The sequence below is a fragment of the Podarcis cretensis genome (genome assembly GCF_951804945.1).
Source record: "Podarcis cretensis genome assembly, chromosome: 2".
Classification (NCBI taxonomy): Eukaryota; Metazoa; Chordata; class Lepidosauria; order Squamata; family Lacertidae; genus Podarcis; species Podarcis cretensis.
In genome coordinates this window covers 6350046-6369859 of record NC_137171.1, presented here as the reverse complement: position 1 = coordinate 6369859, position 19814 = coordinate 6350046, and the positions used below count along the sequence as shown (strand labels likewise).

Genomic DNA, 19814 nt, shown 5'->3' with positions numbered 1-19814 from the left:
GCACTCGCAGCACTAAGGTTTTATTCATGCATTCTTGTCAAAGCTATTGCCTTTTGTGCTTTCTGCTCTGCTCTTCTGCACCTCCAGAGGACTTTGGCATCAAGCACCGCCTCTGGGTGTACTCGGGACGGAGAGGCGTTCATTGCTGGGTGTGTGATGAATCGGTCAGGAAGTGGTCTTCAAGTCTCCGCTCTGCAGCAGTGGAATATCTCTCCCTTGTGAAGGTGTGGTATCTTTAGGACAGAAGGAGGTGGTACTTAATTTCTGCATTGCAAGGAGTTGGACTAGATGACTCTCGGGTGCCTTCCAACTCTACAATTCTATGATTATGTGACACTGGAGGGCAGAGAATCAGTGGCCCAGTTAAGCTACAATACTGGCCTGTCACGTTGGGACATGCCCCTAGGACAAGGAAAGGCAGAGCACAGTGTCATGACCAGAAGCAATCTTTAAGTGTATTAACAGAGAATCCTGCTGGATCAGGCCACAGGCTCATCTACTTGAGCACTGTTCTCACATTGGCCAGCCAGTTGCCTCTGGGAAGCCCATAAAGCATGGCATTTCTTGCTGTCAGTGGAGGGGTGAGTGGCATTAACCAGAGCTCATTTTGCATATTTTGAATTTTCTGGAGCATTTTCAATTCATTTTTAATCTTGCTGGCTGTTTTGAGCTTCTAGTTTTCTTTCTTTATTTTGTATTTAAATGTTTTCTTGTTTGTAAACTGACTTGGAAATAATAATATTTTTTTATTATTTATACCGCGCCCTTCCCGGTTCAGGAAACCGGGCTCAGGGCGGCTAACAACAAATTTAAAACACTTAATTGATGCTACAAAAAACCCAGCATAAAATACAGTATAAAGCGTAAATAACAATAAAATCAAAAATCAATTTAGGGGGGAAATCCATCCAATAAACGTTAGATAGACTGAAAGATGCTTAAAGAAACCAGCCTAAAGTAAACCTCCATATTTCACAGGGTGGCGAAGAGACCATCAAGAAGGTGACTCTTCCGGACAACATCCACCCTTTCATCAGGTCAGTTCAGACAACAGCCAGGGAATTTATGGCATTTCTAGCATAAAGAGGTTGCACATCCTGAATTGGTTATTCAGCAAATGTTAAGCTTTAAGTGTTGTTTTAAGCTGTGCTGAGAATCACTATGGAATAAGGAGGTATGGACTGCATTGTGGCTTTCTGATGGAGAAGGGTGAGTAGAAGCTATAGGTGCAACTATTGATGAGGCTCGTGGGCAACTTTCTTCAGTGGCATTCTGTTTCACTTAACCATGAACCAGGGGGCTTAGAAGAGCCTTCTATATACAGTGGTACCTCTGGATGTAAACGGGATCCGTTCCGGAGCCCTGTTTGCATCCTGAGCAGAACGCAACCCGCGTCTACGCGGGTTGCACTTCTGCGCATATACGTGACGTCATTTTGAGCGTCTCGACGAGCGGCGAAACCCGGAAGTAACCCGTTCTGTTACTTCCGGGTCGATGCGGGACGCCTGAAAAGATTTAATCCGAAGCGATTTTTAACCCGAGGTATGACTGTAATAAGAGCCTTGAGCCATGGGAGAGCTTTTGGGCTGCCTAAAACTAGGGTAAAAGGTAAAGGGACCCCTGACCATTAAGTCCAGTTGCGGACGACTCTGGGGTTGCGACGCTCATCTCGCTTTACTGGCCAAGGGAGCCAGTGTTTGTCCGCAGACAGCTTCCAGGTCATGTGGCCAGCATGACTAAGCCGCTTCTGGCGAACCAGAGCAGCACACGGAAATGCCATTTACCTTCCCGCTGGAGCGGTACCTATTTATCTACTTGCACTTTGACGTGCTTTTGAACTGTTAGGTTGGCAGGAGCAGGGACCAAGCAACGGGAGCTCACCCCGTCGCAAGGATTCAAACCGCCGATCTTCTGATTGGCAAGCCCTAGGCTCTGTGGTTTAGACCCAAAACTAGGGTAGGCTGTGGTTAATGCAGCTCCAAGGGTAAATATTCAGATGTGAAGTGGAGGAAAGGCCCGTTGAAGACTATGCATAATGACTGGAGAAAGTGCAGAATTCCCTTTTCATGGACAGATTATGTGCACATTCCCCATGTGGATGTGCACAATGGCCAGCTGTTATGCACATTAACCACTCAACTCACATTACCCTAATGTGCACAGAGACATTACTACATTACTAATTCCGAGGCCATATCTACATTTCTCCTCCTGCGGGCAAGTGCTGGAATGCATGCTCATTGGCATGCATCCTATTTATGCAATCTGCACAGAACAAAGACCTGTTCGTTTCCCTTCTAGCCATATTTGTGCTCTTCTCCCAGGGTTGGGTGTGGCAATACTACAAAATGATGCCATACTATGTTGCAGCTCCCTTCTTCAACAATACAGTGGTACCTCTGGATACACACACTTCTGGTTGCGTATCCTTCAGGATGCGAACGCGGCAAACCTGGCAGTATTTTTCCGGGTTTCGCCACATGCACAAAAGCCCTCTACCCTGCTGTGTGCATGCGCAGAACAGGCACCTCCGGTTGCGAATTCCTTGGGATCCGACCGAAGCGCCGGAATGGATCCTGTGCACAGCCAGAGATACCACTGTACATATTTCCCAGACCTAGGCAAGAGCAAATGAAATGCCATTGCGGCTTTTATCACCTCTATGTTGCAGGCTGTTCCTGCTGAAATTCCCTCTTTCCCAAAATGCTATGTGTGGTGTGTGAGTGTCTAAACATACTGCACCTTTCAGGGTAAAGGCCACCCACCTACTCCAAAGCACCTTATAAAAGATAACTTTGTATACGTAGGAGGATAATTGAGCTTTATATACATAGCAGGAATGTTGTGCTTCCAGATGATTGACGACATACCGTATTTTTCGCCCTATAGGACACACTTTTTCCCCTCCAAAAATGAAGGGGAAATGTGTGTGCGTCCTATGGGGCGAATGCAGGCTTTCGCTGAAGCCTGGAGAGCCCCAGCACCAGCCCCACAAGGTCGGGGGACAGAGGGAGGCGGAACGCCGCCATCCCGCTGTCTCCCGAAGTGGTTTGGAGGCTGACGGCGGGGAGACCCCGCTGCCCACCCCGCAAGCTCCGGGGACAGCTGGGAGGTGCAGCGCGTCTTCCCGCTGTCCCCGGACCTGGTCTGAAGGCGGGCTGCGGGGAGAAGAGCGCTTCTCCCCGCTGCCGGCCCCACAAGCGCCTGGGGGGGAAATAATTTTTTTTTCTTTATTTCCCCCCCAAAAAACGTGGTGCGTCCTATGGGCCAGTGCGTCCTATGGGGCGAAAAATACGGTAGTTCACTTGCGGTGCTTTCAGCCCATGCCCTCAGTAACCTTCCTTGTGCCCATTCACCTGCCTCTCCACCAAAGTTACCCCTCTGACTCTCTGATGTTTTCCCCTCTTCTGTTGCAGCGAATCTCTAAATGTGGTGAAGCGTTACTTCAGAGAGTATGCACTTGTCGAGCAGGACATTCTTGGAAGTAAAGAGAGCTATGAAAAAGTGTTGGCTTTGGTCCCAGAGAATATCCTTTCAAGAGCCTATGGGGCGTGCCGGAGAGTGCTGCACATCTTACTAGTGACGTGCCCATAAAATCAGGGATGAGGAACCTGTGGCCCTCCAGATGTTGGGCTGCAACTCCCATCCAACATGGTATATGGCATGGGATGATAGGGGTTATATTCCATTAACTTTGGGAGGGCCACAGCTTCCCCTTCCCTGAAATAAATAGTCAAGGCCATGGGGGCAAAAATCCAGATACTCCTGGGTCTGTTTACTGGCACTTGTGTTGATGCAGGGGTCAGGAAGCAGATTTATCCCGTATCGGCAGCGGCTGTTGTTGTTGGCATCCGTTTGCCTTTGGGAGTGAATTCCAACTTGGAAGGTTACAGTGCTTGCTATGGCATTGGAGACCGATATGGGAGAGACATGTTTTGTTGCAACCGGGGCAGATGAAGGCATCTGGTTGTGCTGCTGCAGATGCACCATGGCGTTTCTTCTCTCTGCGCTCCTCCCAGCAGGCATTCCTCCTGTGGTCACTGCTAGGGATGCACAACCTGTCTGTCTGTCTGTCTGTCTCCAAGCATTGCAATAATCTGGAAGGGAGTGCCATATGGCAGAGGTAATGTTGCCAGTATTCAATTTTTGTAGCACAGAGTTGGTCTGCCATCAAGCCTGGTGCCTGAAGCCATCTCCCCGTAGTGCACATCCTTGGGGTTCCTGCTATCTCCCATTCTGTGTACACGACCGAGCCAGTGTAAATCTCACTGAGACAGGACTACAGTCATACCTCGGGTTGTGAACATGATCCATGCGGGAGGCGTGTTCGCAGCCTGAAGCGCTGCATCTGAGCACGCGCGTGATGCGATTTGGCTCTTCTGCGCATGCGCGTGGCGTCATTTTGCGCGAGCGCCGAAACCCGGAAGTATCCCGTTCTGGTACTTCTGGGTTCGGCGCAACCCGCAGCGTTCATAACCCGAGGTATGACTGTACAAGCATGCTAGGGATGGGAGTTTGGGAGAACATATCTTTGCTTGAGACTCTGTCCTGCCGTGTGATGCCCCAAATTTTACTGATGCAGAAACAGCATCCCTCTAAATACCAGCTGCTGGGGAACTTGAGTGGGAGAATCCTGTTGTGTTCGTATCCTGCTTGTCAGCTTTCCATAGGTGTCCAGTTGACCATTATGCAAACAGGATGCTGGACTCGATGGGCCTTTGGTCTGATCCAGCAGGGCTCCTCTGCCCCAGGCACCAGATTTGAAACTCCTTAACAATTTGGCCACCAGTTCGAAAAGAACTGCTTCAGGAATTCACTAAAAAGCACGATTCGGTCAAGCGCTGGGAGCTTTTGACAAAAGCATTGGAGAGACACAGTGTAAGTATTTGAGGTAGCGGGGGGGGGGGGCATGTGCATCATAAGAATCTTTTGGGTGAGTCCCTAGGCTGCCAGCACTGGGTGATGGGGAACAAAGCAACATGAGAAGCTGGCGAGCTTTTATTTCTTGACCAAGAAGTGGGATTGACAGCTGAATTCTAAAGCAATGGGAGTGTTGGGATGGGCAGTGTTTGAACCCATCTTGATAAAAAGCACTTCTCACTAACCCCTTCTGCTGATTCCACCCCTGCCCCCAATATAAAACTGTTCAGTGTTGCAGTCGTAGAGTGCTCTCTTAGGTGCTGTGGTGGCACAACCCTTCCTCTGCGACTGTAAGGTAAAGGGACCCCTGACCATTAGGTCCAGTCATGGCTGACTCTGGGGTTGCGGCGCTCATCTCACTTTACTGGCTGAGGGAGCCGGCGTACAGCTTTCGGGTCATGTGGCCAGCATGACTAAGCCACTTCTGGAGAACCAGAGCAGCGCATGGAAACGCCATTTACCTTCCCGCCAGAGCGGAACCTATTTATCTACTTGCACTTTGACATGCTTTCAGACTGCTAGGTTGGCAGGAGCTGAGACCGAGCAACAGGAGCTGACCCCATCACGGGGATTTGACCCGCCGACCTTCTGATCGGCAAGTCCTAGGCTCTCTGGTTTAACCCACAGCGTAGCCTCCTTCTAATAGAGGGGTGAAATACAAATGCCTACAAAAGATCCTCCCAAGTTTGAACCCTTCCCAATCTTCCTCTTCCTTCCCAGAGCACACTCAAGAAAATGGCGCACACTGAGTCTGAGATCATGCTTCAGTACTGTTTTCCACGGCTAGATATGAATGTCAGCAAAGGAATCAACCACTTGTTGAAGAGCCCCTTCAGCGTTCACCCCAAAACAGGTTGGTTGCATGATGCTTACCTTCCTTTAGTCAAGATGGGGGTCTAATAGGGTGTTGGATAGGGCCTTTGGTCTTGGATCTGGGAGTTCACATATCCCCTTAGGTGTGCCAGCTTCACTCTTGCCAGTGTCCTTGGGCCACTCGCTTGTCTCTCTGCCTAAACTACCTTGCAAGGTTGTTGAGAGGGTGAAATCAAAGAGGGCCACCTAGAGCGCTCTGAGCTGTGGAGGAAGGGCGAGATAAAACCATCTTGGTCAGTGCTAGTAGCAGTATTGCTGTTTCCCCACCAAAGCATGTAGAGTTATATCTCTGCTGGCACCCAGAAAGGCCCCTTCTAACTTGCTCATTGCCCTCCTTTAGGACGTATTTCAGTTCCAATCAACTTGAAGAAACTGGATGAATTTGATCCATTTGCTGTTCCCACTATAAGGTATGAATGATCCAGCTTTGGGCACATGGAAAGTTGAAGCACAACACACGCTGCCATTTGTCTCTTGGAGCACAGAGCAGCTGCGTAGTCTAGGGATAGCCACTGTGGTGGCTTCCACATGCTGTTGGACTACAACTCCCATCAGCCCCAGCCATCTTGGCCAACAGTTAGGAATGATGGCCATTGCAGTCTAACAGCATCTGGAAGACACCATATCAGCTGCTCTTCATGTGGTTAGACCCTTAGGTCACTGGACTAGGAGGCTTACAGCATCTTGGGTTAACAGAAGAATCACTGTTCCCGTAGCTTTTTTTAACCAAGGGGAGGAAACTCCTGTTTCTTACTCTTAATTTCCTTTAACCCTCATATCTCTGCAGCCACAACACAACATTCTCCATTATTTATTTACTATCAACGAGCAGCCTCGTGCCCTTCATTGGTTGGGAATTCTAAGAAACAAAAAATAAATAAATGGTGCAGTTTTGAAATTGGTAGTTGCAATCACTGAAGTTTTGAAAGGTTCAGTCCGCCACCTTGCTTCAAAATGGTAACCAATTATGTCCAAACATAAAGGAAAACCTTCTCCTGCTGCTTGATCTCTAGAACCATTATGCAGGATTTGTTTACGATATTGTATGAAGTGTCAAAATGCATAGTGAACAAACAACTTTCCAAAAAATGTAATAGATGAGATTTATTAATAACCCAGGGCAGGTTACAACATTATTCTGCCTCAGTTTTGGCATAGCCCAGAGCTGGGGAACCTGTGGTCTTCCAGGTGTTGTTGGACCCCAACTCCCATCAACCCCAGCCAGCTGATAGTCAGGGATGATGGGAGATGTAGTCCAACAACATACAGAGGACTACCCAATGTTGCCTGATCGTATGCATCAGTGGGTTTAGGAGTGCTACATAGGACCAAGCTGTTGAAAGAGTTCCACCCTGTAATACAGAAGGTGGGTTTGAGGAGAGAATATTCCTAGAAGAGTGGTGTTGTAGGTTAAACCATAGAGCCTAGAGCTTGCCAATCAGAAGGCCGGCGGTTCAAATCACCACGATGGGGTGAGCTCCCATTGTTCAGTACCAGCTCCTGCCAACCTAGCAGTTCAGTGCAAGTAGATAAATAGGTACCGCTCCGGCGGGAAGGTAAACGGCGTTTCCGTGCGCTGCTCTGGTTGGCCAGAAGCGGCTTAGTCATGCTGGCCACATGACCCGGAAGCTGTACGCCGGCTCCCTCGGCCAATAAAGGGAGATGAGCGCCGCAACCCCAGAGTCAGCCACGACTGGACCTAATGATCAGGAGTCCCTTTACCTTTACCTTTAAGGGAATTGCAGCAATATTTTGAAAATCCTAAAATGAAAGATTAAAGCTTAGCATGAGCTTCTGAATCATGGCATTCTTCATTGCAAAAATGCAACTTCCAAATCCAAAGCTTTTATTTTTTTAAAACACACACACACACACACATATTATATTCTATCAGCACACATCACCCCACATCAACCTGGTTGGGAGCTGAGACAGGTGGGGTCCTTGGGAGGAGGCCCTCCCTAGGGATGCTTGCCTGGTGCCTGCTCTGTTTAGTTTTCAACACCTGTGTTCTGCTGCCCCAGAAACTACTACTACCACTATTAGTAGTAGTAGTAGTTATTATTGTTACTATTATTATTGTAACTGGTGTATCCAGTATATGAAGCTAATGTTGTCAGCCAGTAATAATTTAGTGGGGAAGGTAAACGGCATTTCCGTGCGCTGCTCTGCTCTGGTTTCGCCAGAAGCGGCTTAGTCATGCTGGCCACGTGACCCGGGAAAACTGTCTGCGGACAAACGTCGGCTCCCTTGGCCAGTAAAGCGAGATGAGCGCCGCAACCCCAGAGTCGTTCACGACTGGACTTAACTGTCAGGGGTCCCTTTACCTTTTTACCAGGTTTTGTGGGGTTCCTGATGTTTCTGTTTTGTTTTAGCCGCCTCTGTCATGAGCTGGACACAGTTAGCAACGATGAGGGGGATGCAAAAGAAAATGAAGGGGAGCCCGAAAACTCTCGGCGAAGCAGAGGTTTGTAGAAGGCAGCATAAGACCTTGTCAAATCTTCACCCACTTTCAAACATGAGATTGTAATAAGGCAATAGTAAAACGTATACAGTGGAACCTTGGTTGCCGAACATAATCTGTTCCAGAAGACTTCTGAAACGTTTGACAACCGAGGCACAAAGAGCTGTCGGTATTTCAATGTTGAAAATGGAAAAAAATGCCGCAGAAGCCGTTTGACTTTCGGAGTATGTTTGAAAATGGAAGCAACTCCTTCTGGGTTTTCGGCGTTCGGGTTCTGAAACATTCGGCTTCCGAGACGATCGAAAACCGAGGTTCCACTGTGCAATCACAACAACATGGCGATATTTAGAAGTTTTAAGATGGTTTTTAATTTTTTTAAAAAAATGTTTTAAGTACAGTCGTACCTTGGTTGACGAATGCCTTGCGAGTCTAATGTTTTGGCTCCGGAACACCGCAAACCTGGAAGTGAGTGTTCCAGTTTGCGAACGGTCTTTGGAACCCGAACGTCTGGCTTGGCTTTCGCAGCTTCCAGTTGGCTGCAGGAGCTTCCTGCAGCCAATCGGAAGCCGTGCCTTGGTTTCCAAACGTTTAGGAAGTCAAATGGACTTCCAGAACGGATTCTGTTCTACTTCCGAGGTACGACTGTACTGTATGTTTTTTGTTTTTTTATACCGTTATTGACTTAACATTTTTCTGTTTGCTGCCTTGGACTTGGGAGAAAAGGCAGGATCCAATATTGTGCTATGTTTCTTCAGTGCAAGCATTTTCACTTGCCAGAAAGAACAATTTCTCTCTCTCCCCCCATCCAATGTTCCAGAGTTCTGCCAAAGCACCACCCACTGAGCCACCGAGGAGGAGATGGAGGGGGGACCCATCACACAAACTGATGGGACCCGTTGGTTGAATCTCACCTATAAAGAAATAATAATAATAATAATAATAATAATAATAATAATAATAAATGAGTGGAATCCGCACCATGGCAATCATTCCGTAAGCGCAAAGATTTCTGCTTGCATGTGGAATGTTCCCCCCCCCCCGCACAACCCCTAAATCTGCTGTAGGGGTTCCCCCAGTGCTTCAGAGTATATTTGGGGAGGGGGGGAGTCCTGCTGCACAAATGTAATGTATGTTATCCAAAAGGAACAAAAGATACACAGCAGTCATTTAGTTCTTACATAGGTAACGGGCTTGGCCTCAGAGTTACATGTGACATGCATTCAGGGCCAAACCCTGACACGTGCGTATTTATAGTCTGTTTGGCTAGAACAGGGGTCAGCAAACTTTTCCGGCAGGGGGCCGGTCCACTGTCCCTCAGACCTTGGGGGGGCACGGACTTTATTGGGGGGGGGATGATTCAAGAGCACCACGAGCTCCAGTGGCTGCTTACCTGTGTCTTGCGAGTGGCAGGGGCTGGCAGCGGCGGAGGGCTGTTTAAAATGGCGGCCACTCAAGCGCTGCTGCTGCTGGCACCAACAAAGCCCAACCCCCTTCCTCCTCTAGGCAGGGTGGGGAGAAGCCAGGAGGAGGGAGGGAGGGAGGAGGCGCCGCCGAAGCCGCTGTGTGAGGGCGAGGCAAAGAATACACGTGCTCGCGATCCATGCAGTGATTCCCAGACCGTCCGCAGGCCGGATCCAGAAGGCAATTGGGCCTGATCCAGCCCACGGCCCTTGGTTTGCTGACCCCTGGGCTAGAACAGAGGTCGGCAACCTAAGGCCCATGGGCCGGATCCAGCCCATGAGCCTCCTGGAACCAGCCCATGGCCAGTTCCATGGATAGGCGGTTGGATTCCGTGGTGGTTTTTTTGTGGCACAGGCACCATTTTTTTTGCCAACATTTACCCCTCACCATGGCAGAACCTCCTCCCTCCTCTATCCCTCCTCCATGTGCAGCAAATTGCCAGCCAATCGCCTGCTAAGTTTTGAGGCCCTGGCCAATGGGCGAGCGGCAGCTGCACATGGCCAAGAGGAGGGAGGGGGCTGAGCTGGCTGAGTGCATTTCCAGCAGCCCCTTGTTAGAGCAAGCTGTTTGCCACTGCAGCTTATTCCGCCGCCGCCTCCCGTTCCACTGTCGGTGGTGGCGACGGAGGAGGAACGAGCAGCCCAAAAGCAGCCCTTTCAGGCTGCTCATTCCTCCTCCATTGCCACCATTAGCCTCTGCCTCTTGGCAGCACCCTAGGTAGGCAGGGGGCCGGGCCGGGAGGGGCTGGGGGAGAGAGAAGCCCCCTCTGCCATATGCGCGTGCACACACGCACTCCGGCCCACCAGGAGGTTTGTGATGCGGTGAACTGGCCCACCCCCAAAAAAGCTTGACAACCCCTGAGCTAGAATGTGAGATTAGGAGACTGACTTTTTAACACTGATCAGAGCACATGGAGGGTGGCAGGGGAAAATGGGAACAAATCTCACCCTGCCTTGCTGTACCTTCCAGGGCTCTACTGCTTTAAGTCTTCTTTTCTCCCAGCTGGCTCAGAGCAGGCTGGGAGAAGTGTATTAAAACATCTCCATCTAGCGGAGAAAGCTGATCTGTGTCCCTTACCTTCAGGGGCAGATGAGACACAGGCTGTGTATACAGCACACATTTAAAGCACACGCATGCACCGCAGCAACCGATTCTGGGGACTGTACTTTGTTAAGGGTGCTAGGAATTCTAGCTCCCTGCAGGGTAAACAACAGTTTGCAGGATTATTAAGTGTGTGCTTTAGATGGATGCTGTGTATGCAGCCACATACTCCTGCTGTTTCTCTGTTGTAAAAGGGCATAGGGAACTTGTGACCCTCCTGTGGTTGCTGGACTACATCTCCTATAATCCCTGAGCATTGGCAGTGCCAACCTAGGGCTCCGGGGAGTCGGAATCCAGTAATATCTGGAGGGCCACAGCTTCCCCAGCTGTGTGTTCGGATTATTTAGTTTAGCATGGAAAGTGAACAGCCTGACAACATACTTTGTTGTATGTCTTCTGTTTATAGATTACAAGAAAACCAGCCTGGCTCCATATGTGAAAGTCTTTGAGCAGTTCCTGGAGGAAATGGAAAAATCTCACAAAAAGGAACGTCTCAAGGCTAGCGGTAAGGGCTTGAGTCAGAATGAGAGGGTTGGCTTGTGCTACCTGTGCTTTCCCCAAACGTTTGTGTGGCGTTTGTACGGAGCCCCCAGTCGTTTCACGGACTATTGACCCGTACACCACTAATCCGCTGCCACCAACCAGGTCCTCCCCGGTAAATCACTTAGTCTCATTCAGGTTCTCAAGTTAACAAAGAAGAGTATAGTTTATTGCAGACACAAACAAATTTTAACTGCACTCCAAACATTGTTACTCTTTACCTTCTTAGTCTTATTTTATCCTGTCTCTATCTCTTCTACCTCACACAAGAACCCACTGCACTAACTGTCTCTCTGTTTCCAACTGCCTGCCAGCTGCTTTTCCAACTGCCTTTCCCAACCAACCAACCCACTAAAACCAACCAACAACCCACTCCCAAACTTTGGGCTAAGCCCTTTTATAAACAGGTAGGCTCCGCCTCCGGCTTTCCTATTGGTCTACATTTTAACCCTTTCTCTCTCCCCTGTACAGACATTTTCAAACCAACGGGCAAACACCAGTTTGTTACCCCTGTATGCAGTCAGTTTTACTGGGGACCTATAAACACGCTTTAGAAGGTTGTTTTTTTACAGAACACCCTTGCTTTACAGAAGATATGTACCGCAGCTCTATCGCATCCTCCACTTTGAAATTTGCTTTGGTTATTCTTGTATGTCTTGATTTTGGAGTTTTGCTTATTTTGCTCTGTGACAAAGGCTATGTACACACCATACATTTAAAGCGCATACACACACACACACACACACACACACACCAGGAATCCTGGGACCTGTAGATTGCCCCTCACAGAGCTACAATTCCCAGCACACTTAACAAACTACAGACCCCAGGATTCTTTGGGAGGGTGCTTTAAACATATGGCATTACGCAGCCTTAGGCTGAAGGCAGAACCACAGATAAGAAATGTGGGTCTGCCACCCAAAACAGCTGCCCTAGCTTTCTCATTAAAAAGGTAAAGGGACCCCTGACCATTAGGTTCAGTTGTGACCGACTCTGGGGTTGCGGCGCTCATCTCGCTTTACTGGCCGAGGGAGCTGGCGTTTGTCCACAGACAGCTTCCGGGTCATATGGCGAACCAGAGCAGCACACGGAAACGCCGTTTACCTTCCCGCCAGAGCGGTACCTATTTTTCTACTTGCACTTTGGTGTGCTTTTGAACTGCTAGGTTGGCAGGAGCAGGGACTGAGCAACGGGAGCTCACCCCATCGCGGGGAGTCGAACCGCCGACCTTCTGATCGGCAAGTCCTAGGCTCTGTGGTTTAACCCACAGCGCCACCCGCGTCCCAGCTTTCTCATTACCACCCCCCTAACATGGTACAACTTCCACTGGTGTCGTTACACTGGGCTTCTCTGTTTTACGTAACTGGCTTCTTCTAGTGGAGGTCAGGGAAACACAGAATAGTGATGTCCAGATGGCAGGGAACATTGTATTACATGCTACAGAGCAGGGAACTCGACACCGGGCTATTTTGGGTAACAATGCTGTTTGGTTTGCTTTGTTTAAGGGCCCCTCCAGACATGCCTTCTATCGCGTTGCCCGTACTATTTATACTGATCCTCAAAAAAGCCCCAGAAACAATGCCATCATTGTGTCAGTTTTCCAGTTTATGTCCATCATCCCTGTTCTTTTTTTAAACTTGCTGCAAAAAATCCAGCAATATTCAAAACTCTGGAACCGTTGTGCAAAGACACCCTGGTGTGGATGTTCATTCTGCAGATACTCCACTTTCGGGGGTGGAGGTGGGTGATCAATGATATGTTCCTCAACTTGGTGCCTTTTTCCTGCAGCCACCTAAGAGTTCTGTAACTTTAAAAATAAATAAATTGGACATGCCTTTTGTAAGTTGTTTTAAACTATTTTTAATATTGTATTCTAATTTTTCAACCTGCCCTGGAGCCTTAGGGTGAAGGGCAGAATAATAGCTATTGTTATTAACTTGTTACAGAACATGTTAGATAATACCTTCAAACTATGCCTTACCGGTATATTTTCTCTTTTTAGATATGCAACTGGATTTCTGAAGTTTTTTGGACATTCGATGTGCAGTAACGAGGACCCTTTCATGCAGCCAGACAGCTGTGTTCATCTGCAGTGGAACGTATTTTTAGCTGCCTTGTTAGATTCTTGCAGCAGCAAACCACTTTCATTTACAGAAGCAGACCAAAGTAATGATAATCCCCCCTATCCAAGGGCTGGTGATTAGAATAGAATTAGGAGCTCACAGTCTTGTAGGTGCCAGCAGCAGAATACAGAGCCCATGTGGCTAAAGGACCTGATGTAAACCACCCACATGATTAAAATGTAAACATTCAGCAGTAGTGTTGAAATTCCGCATAAGGTGGGAGCCTACTCAACATAATGTGTCTTTCACTGGTAGCAGATAAAAGAAGAGTTTAAATCACATACTAGCACAGAAAAATGGTGTGGTGGTGTTTCTCCTTGAGATAAACTTCAAAGAACAGGAAATTCTGGATGGTACTTTGAAGGAGAGGGAGCCTGGTTTGATTTGGTTACCAAGTATCAGATGTTCAGGACTCGGCAGAAAACATTGTGGCACGTTTATGGCAAAAGAGGCAACAGGCAATGTGCTAAGCAGCCCTGATTACCTCACCATGCTCTATTTTCCAGTATAGTTCTTGTTGGTTTTATCCCCTGCCCCCATTTTTTTAATGCAGAAAGTTCAGTATGCATTTGCTTTTGAGTAGGATGCCTCTTAGATTAATGGTCCTGAGTTAATGAATGTAAGCTAGGTATTTTCTGTAAATATCTGGGCAGCTTTTCATTCTCAAGAGTTTGCATTTTGCCCCCAAGAGAGGCACTAGAACAAACCTGCTCTGCTTGTGAGCCACCAAGCTAAATGCCACTTGCAGGTCATGTATTAAGGCAGCAGTGCCTAATTCTCAGCCCAACAGCCTAATCTGCCTCCAAGCCTTTTTTTCTGCCCCCCTCCTGCTACCAAAGTCTCTGCTGACTTTTGGCCACACCCACTGAAACACAGCATAATCCTAGCCATGGCTACTTGGAAGTATGCCCTATTGAATTCAGTGGTTTTTGCTCCCAGGTAAGTGTCATTAGGTTTGCAGCCTAAATCAGTCTCTGAGTTGCAGGTATTATAATAAAGCAGCATAAGGTCTTAACGGTGCTCCAAAATGAATTTTTGTGACAAAGTATAGGGGGGAAGTCAGGAGAGGGTTACAGGAAGTGTGCATAATAGCCATGTGTGCATTGCCCACCTCTGTAGTACCCAAAAAGCAGGCTGAGCAGCTTGGCTCCATGTATTTTATAGGCTGTGTACATTAATGTATGCAACATCTATGCTGTAACCAGCAGTGCCTTCCCCACTTTCCTGTTGTTGTTATTTTTCTTTTAATTCTGTACAGGCTAAATGTTAAGACTGTTTTATTTTATCACCTTAGAAGGAATTTGTTCATGTTGTCCTTTTTTGTTTTCTTTATATTTAAAGCTCCGTTGTCCTAAAATCTTTACATTTTCATAAATAAATTTTTCAAAAGAGCCACAAAAGTTGTGAGCTTGCATACGGTCTGAAAGGAGGAGAGAACCTACTCTCTTCCAGTTTACATGCGTTTCCTCAAATGGTTGCATAGACACAAGGGTTTGCGTCCAGGTGTCCTGCCCATTGAGCAATCACCCTGATTTGTTTGAAGAAAGTTTGTGCAGAGGTTAGAGGACATTGGCTTCTTATTGAGCATCAGTTCTGATTTGTCTGCATGGAGAGCCACACCGTACATTAAAAGCATATTTAACACATGACTAGTTCCCCCCACATGGAGTCACAATTCTCAGCCCCCTTAACACAGTGCCCTAGATTCTTTGGAGGCTGCCATGTGCTTCAAATGTGTGCTGTGGAATCTTTGTCAAGCAATTCTTATCCCGTAAAGGTAAAGGGACCCCTGACAGTTAAGTCCAGTGGCGAACAACTCTGGGGTTGCGGCACTCATCTCGCTTTACAGGCTGAGGGAGCCGGCGTTTGTCCGCTCCGCAGACAGTTTTTCCGGGTCATGTGGCCAGCATGACTAAGCCGCTTCTGGCGCAACAGAACACTTGACACCAGAGCAGCGCATGGAAACGCCATTTACCTTACCTATTAATCTACTTGCACTTTTTGGGGTGCTTTCAAACTGCTAGGTTGGCAGGAGCTGGGACCAAGCAACAGGAGCTCATCCCGTCATTGGGGATTTGAACCACCAACCTTTTGATTGGCAAGCCCAAGGCTCAGTGGTTTAGACCACAGCGCCACCTGCATCCCTCTTATCCCCATACTTCCTAGCATATTTTCCTACCATGTTCCTTACCACAAAAAAAATTTACTTGGAGTGGGGTGGGTGGGCAGAAGCAGGTTAATGGCGCAAGAGTATCAGATCCACTCTAATTATGTTGCCTGAATTTTCTGGTATGAGACTGAATTCTACCCACAAAACAGCAACAGCCTGGAAGTGCTCAGGGGGTCTCCACACCAGGCGGTTAGTGTGGAATTGCCTCACTTGGGGTTCAGTCCCAACACTGGCTGCTGCCCAACAGTACTTAATGGAGTGGCAAGGCCACTGTTAAGTTGTGGGTGAACATATCAGATGACACAGCGATTCTTCAAACAGCTCTTATTTATTCAGAGGCCAGAACAGAACAGAACTGAAGGGCTCAGTCAGCCTGCTTATATAGAGCTCCGGTACAACGTTACTGTAGCAACTTTCTAAAACTATCCAATCACTGAACGTCACTTTCGATCCTTCATTTGCATAACTACAGTATCCCCCTGCTGGCCCAGGGTGAGAACTTCAGTACATAACAGCCACCACCTCATGTGCTGCCCTGCCAAGTCAGCACAGAAGGGGGGAACAAGCAGCCTGAAGTTGAGGCAGCAACTAGGCCCAAAGAATGCCCCACATCAGGGCTTTTTGCCAGCAGCACTTCTACCTGCACGTTTGTGCGGAAATGCTGATGGGAGGGACACTAGCATCCCTCCACAAGCAGAGACCAGCAGGGCTGGGTGGAAGAATAGCTCCAACCAACACACACACACACACATCCAGCCTGGGGCAAGGAGTTTGGATTGCTCTTTCCTTTTTATAGGGTATATACACAGCAGCAGCATCCATCAGAGTTGTCCTCCATGCCCCATGGCTGTTTCTTTTCTCAGGCTACAGCAAATCTGACTTCTTTTTTTGGTAGAAGTGGAACAGCAGCACGGTCTGCAGGTGTGGTGAGCTTTGTTATTCATTTGTCTTTCTAAGGTAAAGGTAAAGGGACCATTAGGTCCAGTCGTGGCCGACTCAAGTTGCGGCGCTCATCTCTTTATTGGCCAAGGGAGCCAGCGTACAGCTTCCAGGTCATGTGGACAGCATGACTAAGCCGCTTCTGGCGAACCAGAGCAGCACACAGAAACGCCATTTACCTTCCTGCCGGAGCGGTCCCTATTTATCTACTTGCACTTTGACGTGCTTTCGAACTGCTAGGTTGGCAGGAGCAGGGACCGAGCAACGGGAGCTCACCCCGTCGCGGGGATTCAAACCGCCGACCTTCTGATCTGCAAGTCCTAGGCTCTGTCATTACAGCCTTTATAGTAGTTTTAAACTACAATTTCCCCCTTCTTGGCGCTGTCAGTATGTTTCCCATTCATTTATTAAGTTGTACTTTAAAACTTTTTTGTATTGTTTTAATTAACAATCAGCATTCAGAAATATTTACAAAACAAATGGGGGGTTGTTATGATTAAAATTGTGATTGCACACAAAACTATGCAATTGCAGAATTCTCCCATCTATTTTTCAGCTCTTGAAGTATAAGCCTTGCCAGAAATCATGCTCAGCATTATACACCTTTTAGGTGGTAAGAATTCACCCTTTTTGGTGCTGTGACATCTTTCATCCATGCATATTGCCACAGGTGGCAAAAGCAGCAGCTGAAGTTTCATTCAGAAGCATTTGGTATTGATTTTTTTTTCAAGGGCTATAAGAAACTGTGAAAGCCCACAAAGAACATGCAGGCAACAACAGCTGTCCTTGACATACAAACATAGGATGATGCCTTACACTGAGTCAGACCATAAATCCATCTAGCTCTGTGTTGCCTACTTTTCACTGGCAGGTTTCCCAGCTTTATTCTGGAGACCCCAGGAACTGGATCTGGGCCCATCTGCAGGCAGGCCAGATGTTCTGCCACTGAGCTATGGTCCTTCGGCTTCAAGAAAACAAATTCCACGGATGTGGCTGTTCTTGCGGTGAAAACAAGAGTCGCAGGGTACCATAAATCTAAAATGACACTGGGAATTGTGTTCTCAGTACAAAAAGTAACTGTTCCACTTCTGATGTTTGTACTTTCCTTGCACTGCTAATTTATCACCCAAGGACTGCGAGTTGGGAAAGCAGCACACCAACTTGGACGGAATATTGTATTCATGTGCTCGCATTTTCAGCTATATCCTACTGGATTATTAGGGGTGTGTTGTTATTTTAGTAAAACACACACACGTTCTCCCTACTGCCCTAGACTACTTTTTTCTCTGTACTGTGGTACCTAGGATTAAGAACGTAATTCGTTCTGGAGGTCTGTACTTAACCTGAAACTGTTCTTAACCTGAGGTACCACTTTAGCTAATGGGGCCTCCTGCTGCCGCCGTGCTGCCACCGCACAATTTCTGTTCTCGTCCTGAAGCAAAGTTCTTAACCCGAAGCACTATTTCTGGGTTAGCAGAGTCTGTAACCTGAAGTGATATCATTGAAAAAATTAAATATGAGAAGTAATAGGGTGACATATAGAGAGCTGTTAACCGAGGTAGAACATCAGGTGAAACTGAAAGATCTTGAAGAGATTATTTGAAAGATTATTTTCACAGCAGCCCTGCAAAGTAGGCTAGGCTGGCCCAAGGTCCACCAGGGAGCTTCATGGCTGAGTGGAGATTCGAACCCTGCTCTCCCAGGTCCTCCTAATCCAGCCCTCCAACCACTACACCTCTGCCTGGCTCCATTTTACATCTCTCTTGCTGCCCAATGGCATCAGCCTTCTCCCCCTTCCTGGGGGTCTCTCTGGCTCCAAGGAAGACTCCACCCCCTTCCTCATGTTTTGCTCCTCTTCTAGGACACCTTGGTGCTTGGAGGACCCTCCTAGGGGTCTCCTCCCACTCCGGGAAGGCCAGGGCTGTCCTAAGAAGACGAGGCAGAGCAGCCCTTTAACAGCTGGCAATGTTTCTCTTTCCTTTGGGCTGGATATGACATAGCTGGAAAAGGATCTTCCACCCAGAGCCAAGGCCCAGCAGATGTCTCCAGGAAGCCCACCAGCAAGAGCCCACTCCTGTGGCCTGTCCTCTAGCAGGTGCCTTCTGTGCTAGACTGCTCTTTAGCTGGAAGCTCTAGACAGCTAGGTCTGATTCTAACACTTCCTGCCAAAGTGCAGAACTTTAGATCAGTCGATTTTGAATTTCTTTTTGATTTAGGTCATTTATGATTAAGTTATTAGAAAAAAATGGAATGAGGAGTCATATTCATAAAAGGAATTAAGGCAATTTATACAGATCAAACTGCAAACCTGATTGTAAATAATGCCATTACGGAGGGGGGGGGGGTGTAAGATATAGAAGGGAACAAGGCAAGGATACCCCCATCACTGCTTCAATCTATATCAGCCCTAGAGGTGGTGGTGAGGAGGGTAAGAAATAATTTGGACATAAAGGGAATATGGAAGGGCCAACAGAATTATAAGATAAAAGCCTTTGCAGATGATGTGGTGTTTTCTGTAGAAGAACCATTGACAAGTCTACAATATCTAAGTTATTGGAGGAAATAAGGAAATATGGAGAAGTTGCAGGTCTTAAATAAAACTGAAACTAAGGTTTTAGTGAAAAATATGGATACACAGGCAAAAAAAGATTTGCTGGTGGTCAGTGCGCTGACAACTGAGAAGTTGAAGTATTCGGGAATATGGCTTACAGCGAAAACCCCCAATATATTTCTTTTTAAAAATATTATTTTTGTTAGATTATTTTTATTGATTTGGGGGGCAGCTGCCCCCCCCCCGCCCCCTGGCTATACCCACGCAAACCTGCAGAGTCCTACTACAGCACATCAGTGGCCCATGAAACATGATTATTTTGATTATTTTCAGCATTTAGTCAAAATAGCTCGCAGCGCAGCTTAGCCAAAACACGAAACAAGCTCTCTGTCCTGAAGATCACAATCCAAAACGGCAACGACACACGAAGAGAATGGAAGATGCGGAAGGAGGGGAAAGCAAGCTCAAACACACGCTCTCAAAAGTCTCGTCCGATTGTCAATTGCGGTTCCCTTCCCCTTTCCGTGTGCCACGCAAAACAAGTGCAGTTTGAGGATCACCGCGCTGAAATGTCCTGCTTCCTGGCAGCGAACTACTGCAGGGCTTTGCGCTCGTTCTTTCCGTGTTTACCGCAGCTTTTGCTAAAGGCAGAGCAGGGCTGGAAGGAAGCAA

At 47.7% G+C, this 19814-nt stretch overlaps 1 protein-coding gene and 1 long non-coding RNA gene across 5 annotated transcripts in view; one reads left to right on the top strand and one right to left on the bottom strand.

Annotated features, from left to right (window-relative positions):
- Positions 1–14497, top strand: part of PRIM1 (DNA primase subunit 1) — a 151463-nt gene extending 136966 nt beyond the window's left edge. For both annotated transcript variants that reach the window (XM_079966754.1, XM_079966755.1), the window contains 9 exons: positions 88–224; positions 979–1037; positions 3417–3526; positions 4787–4878; positions 5641–5773; positions 6134–6203; positions 8169–8260; positions 11226–11324; positions 13362–14497. In XM_079966754.1, the coding sequence (XP_079822880.1) occupies positions 88–224; positions 979–1037; positions 3417–3526; positions 4787–4878; positions 5641–5773; positions 6134–6203; positions 8169–8260; positions 11226–11324; positions 13362–13381 (812 nt within the window). In that variant the 3' untranslated portion in view covers positions 13382–14497. The remainder of the gene's footprint in view (positions 1–87; positions 225–978; positions 1038–3416; positions 3527–4786; positions 4879–5640; positions 5774–6133; positions 6204–8168; positions 8261–11225; positions 11325–13361) is intronic.
- LOC307210787 lies at positions 5–11184 on the bottom strand. Of its 3 annotated transcripts, none has more exons than XR_013836111.1 (3): positions 10796–11184; positions 5794–5994; positions 5–233 (listed from the first exon to the last, which is right to left on the bottom strand). It is a non-coding gene; the product is annotated as an uncharacterized lncRNA (long non-coding RNA). The 3 variants fall into 3 exon arrangements; XR_013836112.1 differs by lacking the exon at positions 10796–11184 and adding an exon at positions 10666–10793; XR_013836113.1 differs by lacking the exon at positions 10796–11184 and adding an exon at positions 6548–7212.
- Positions 14498–19814: the final 5317 nt, after the last annotated feature.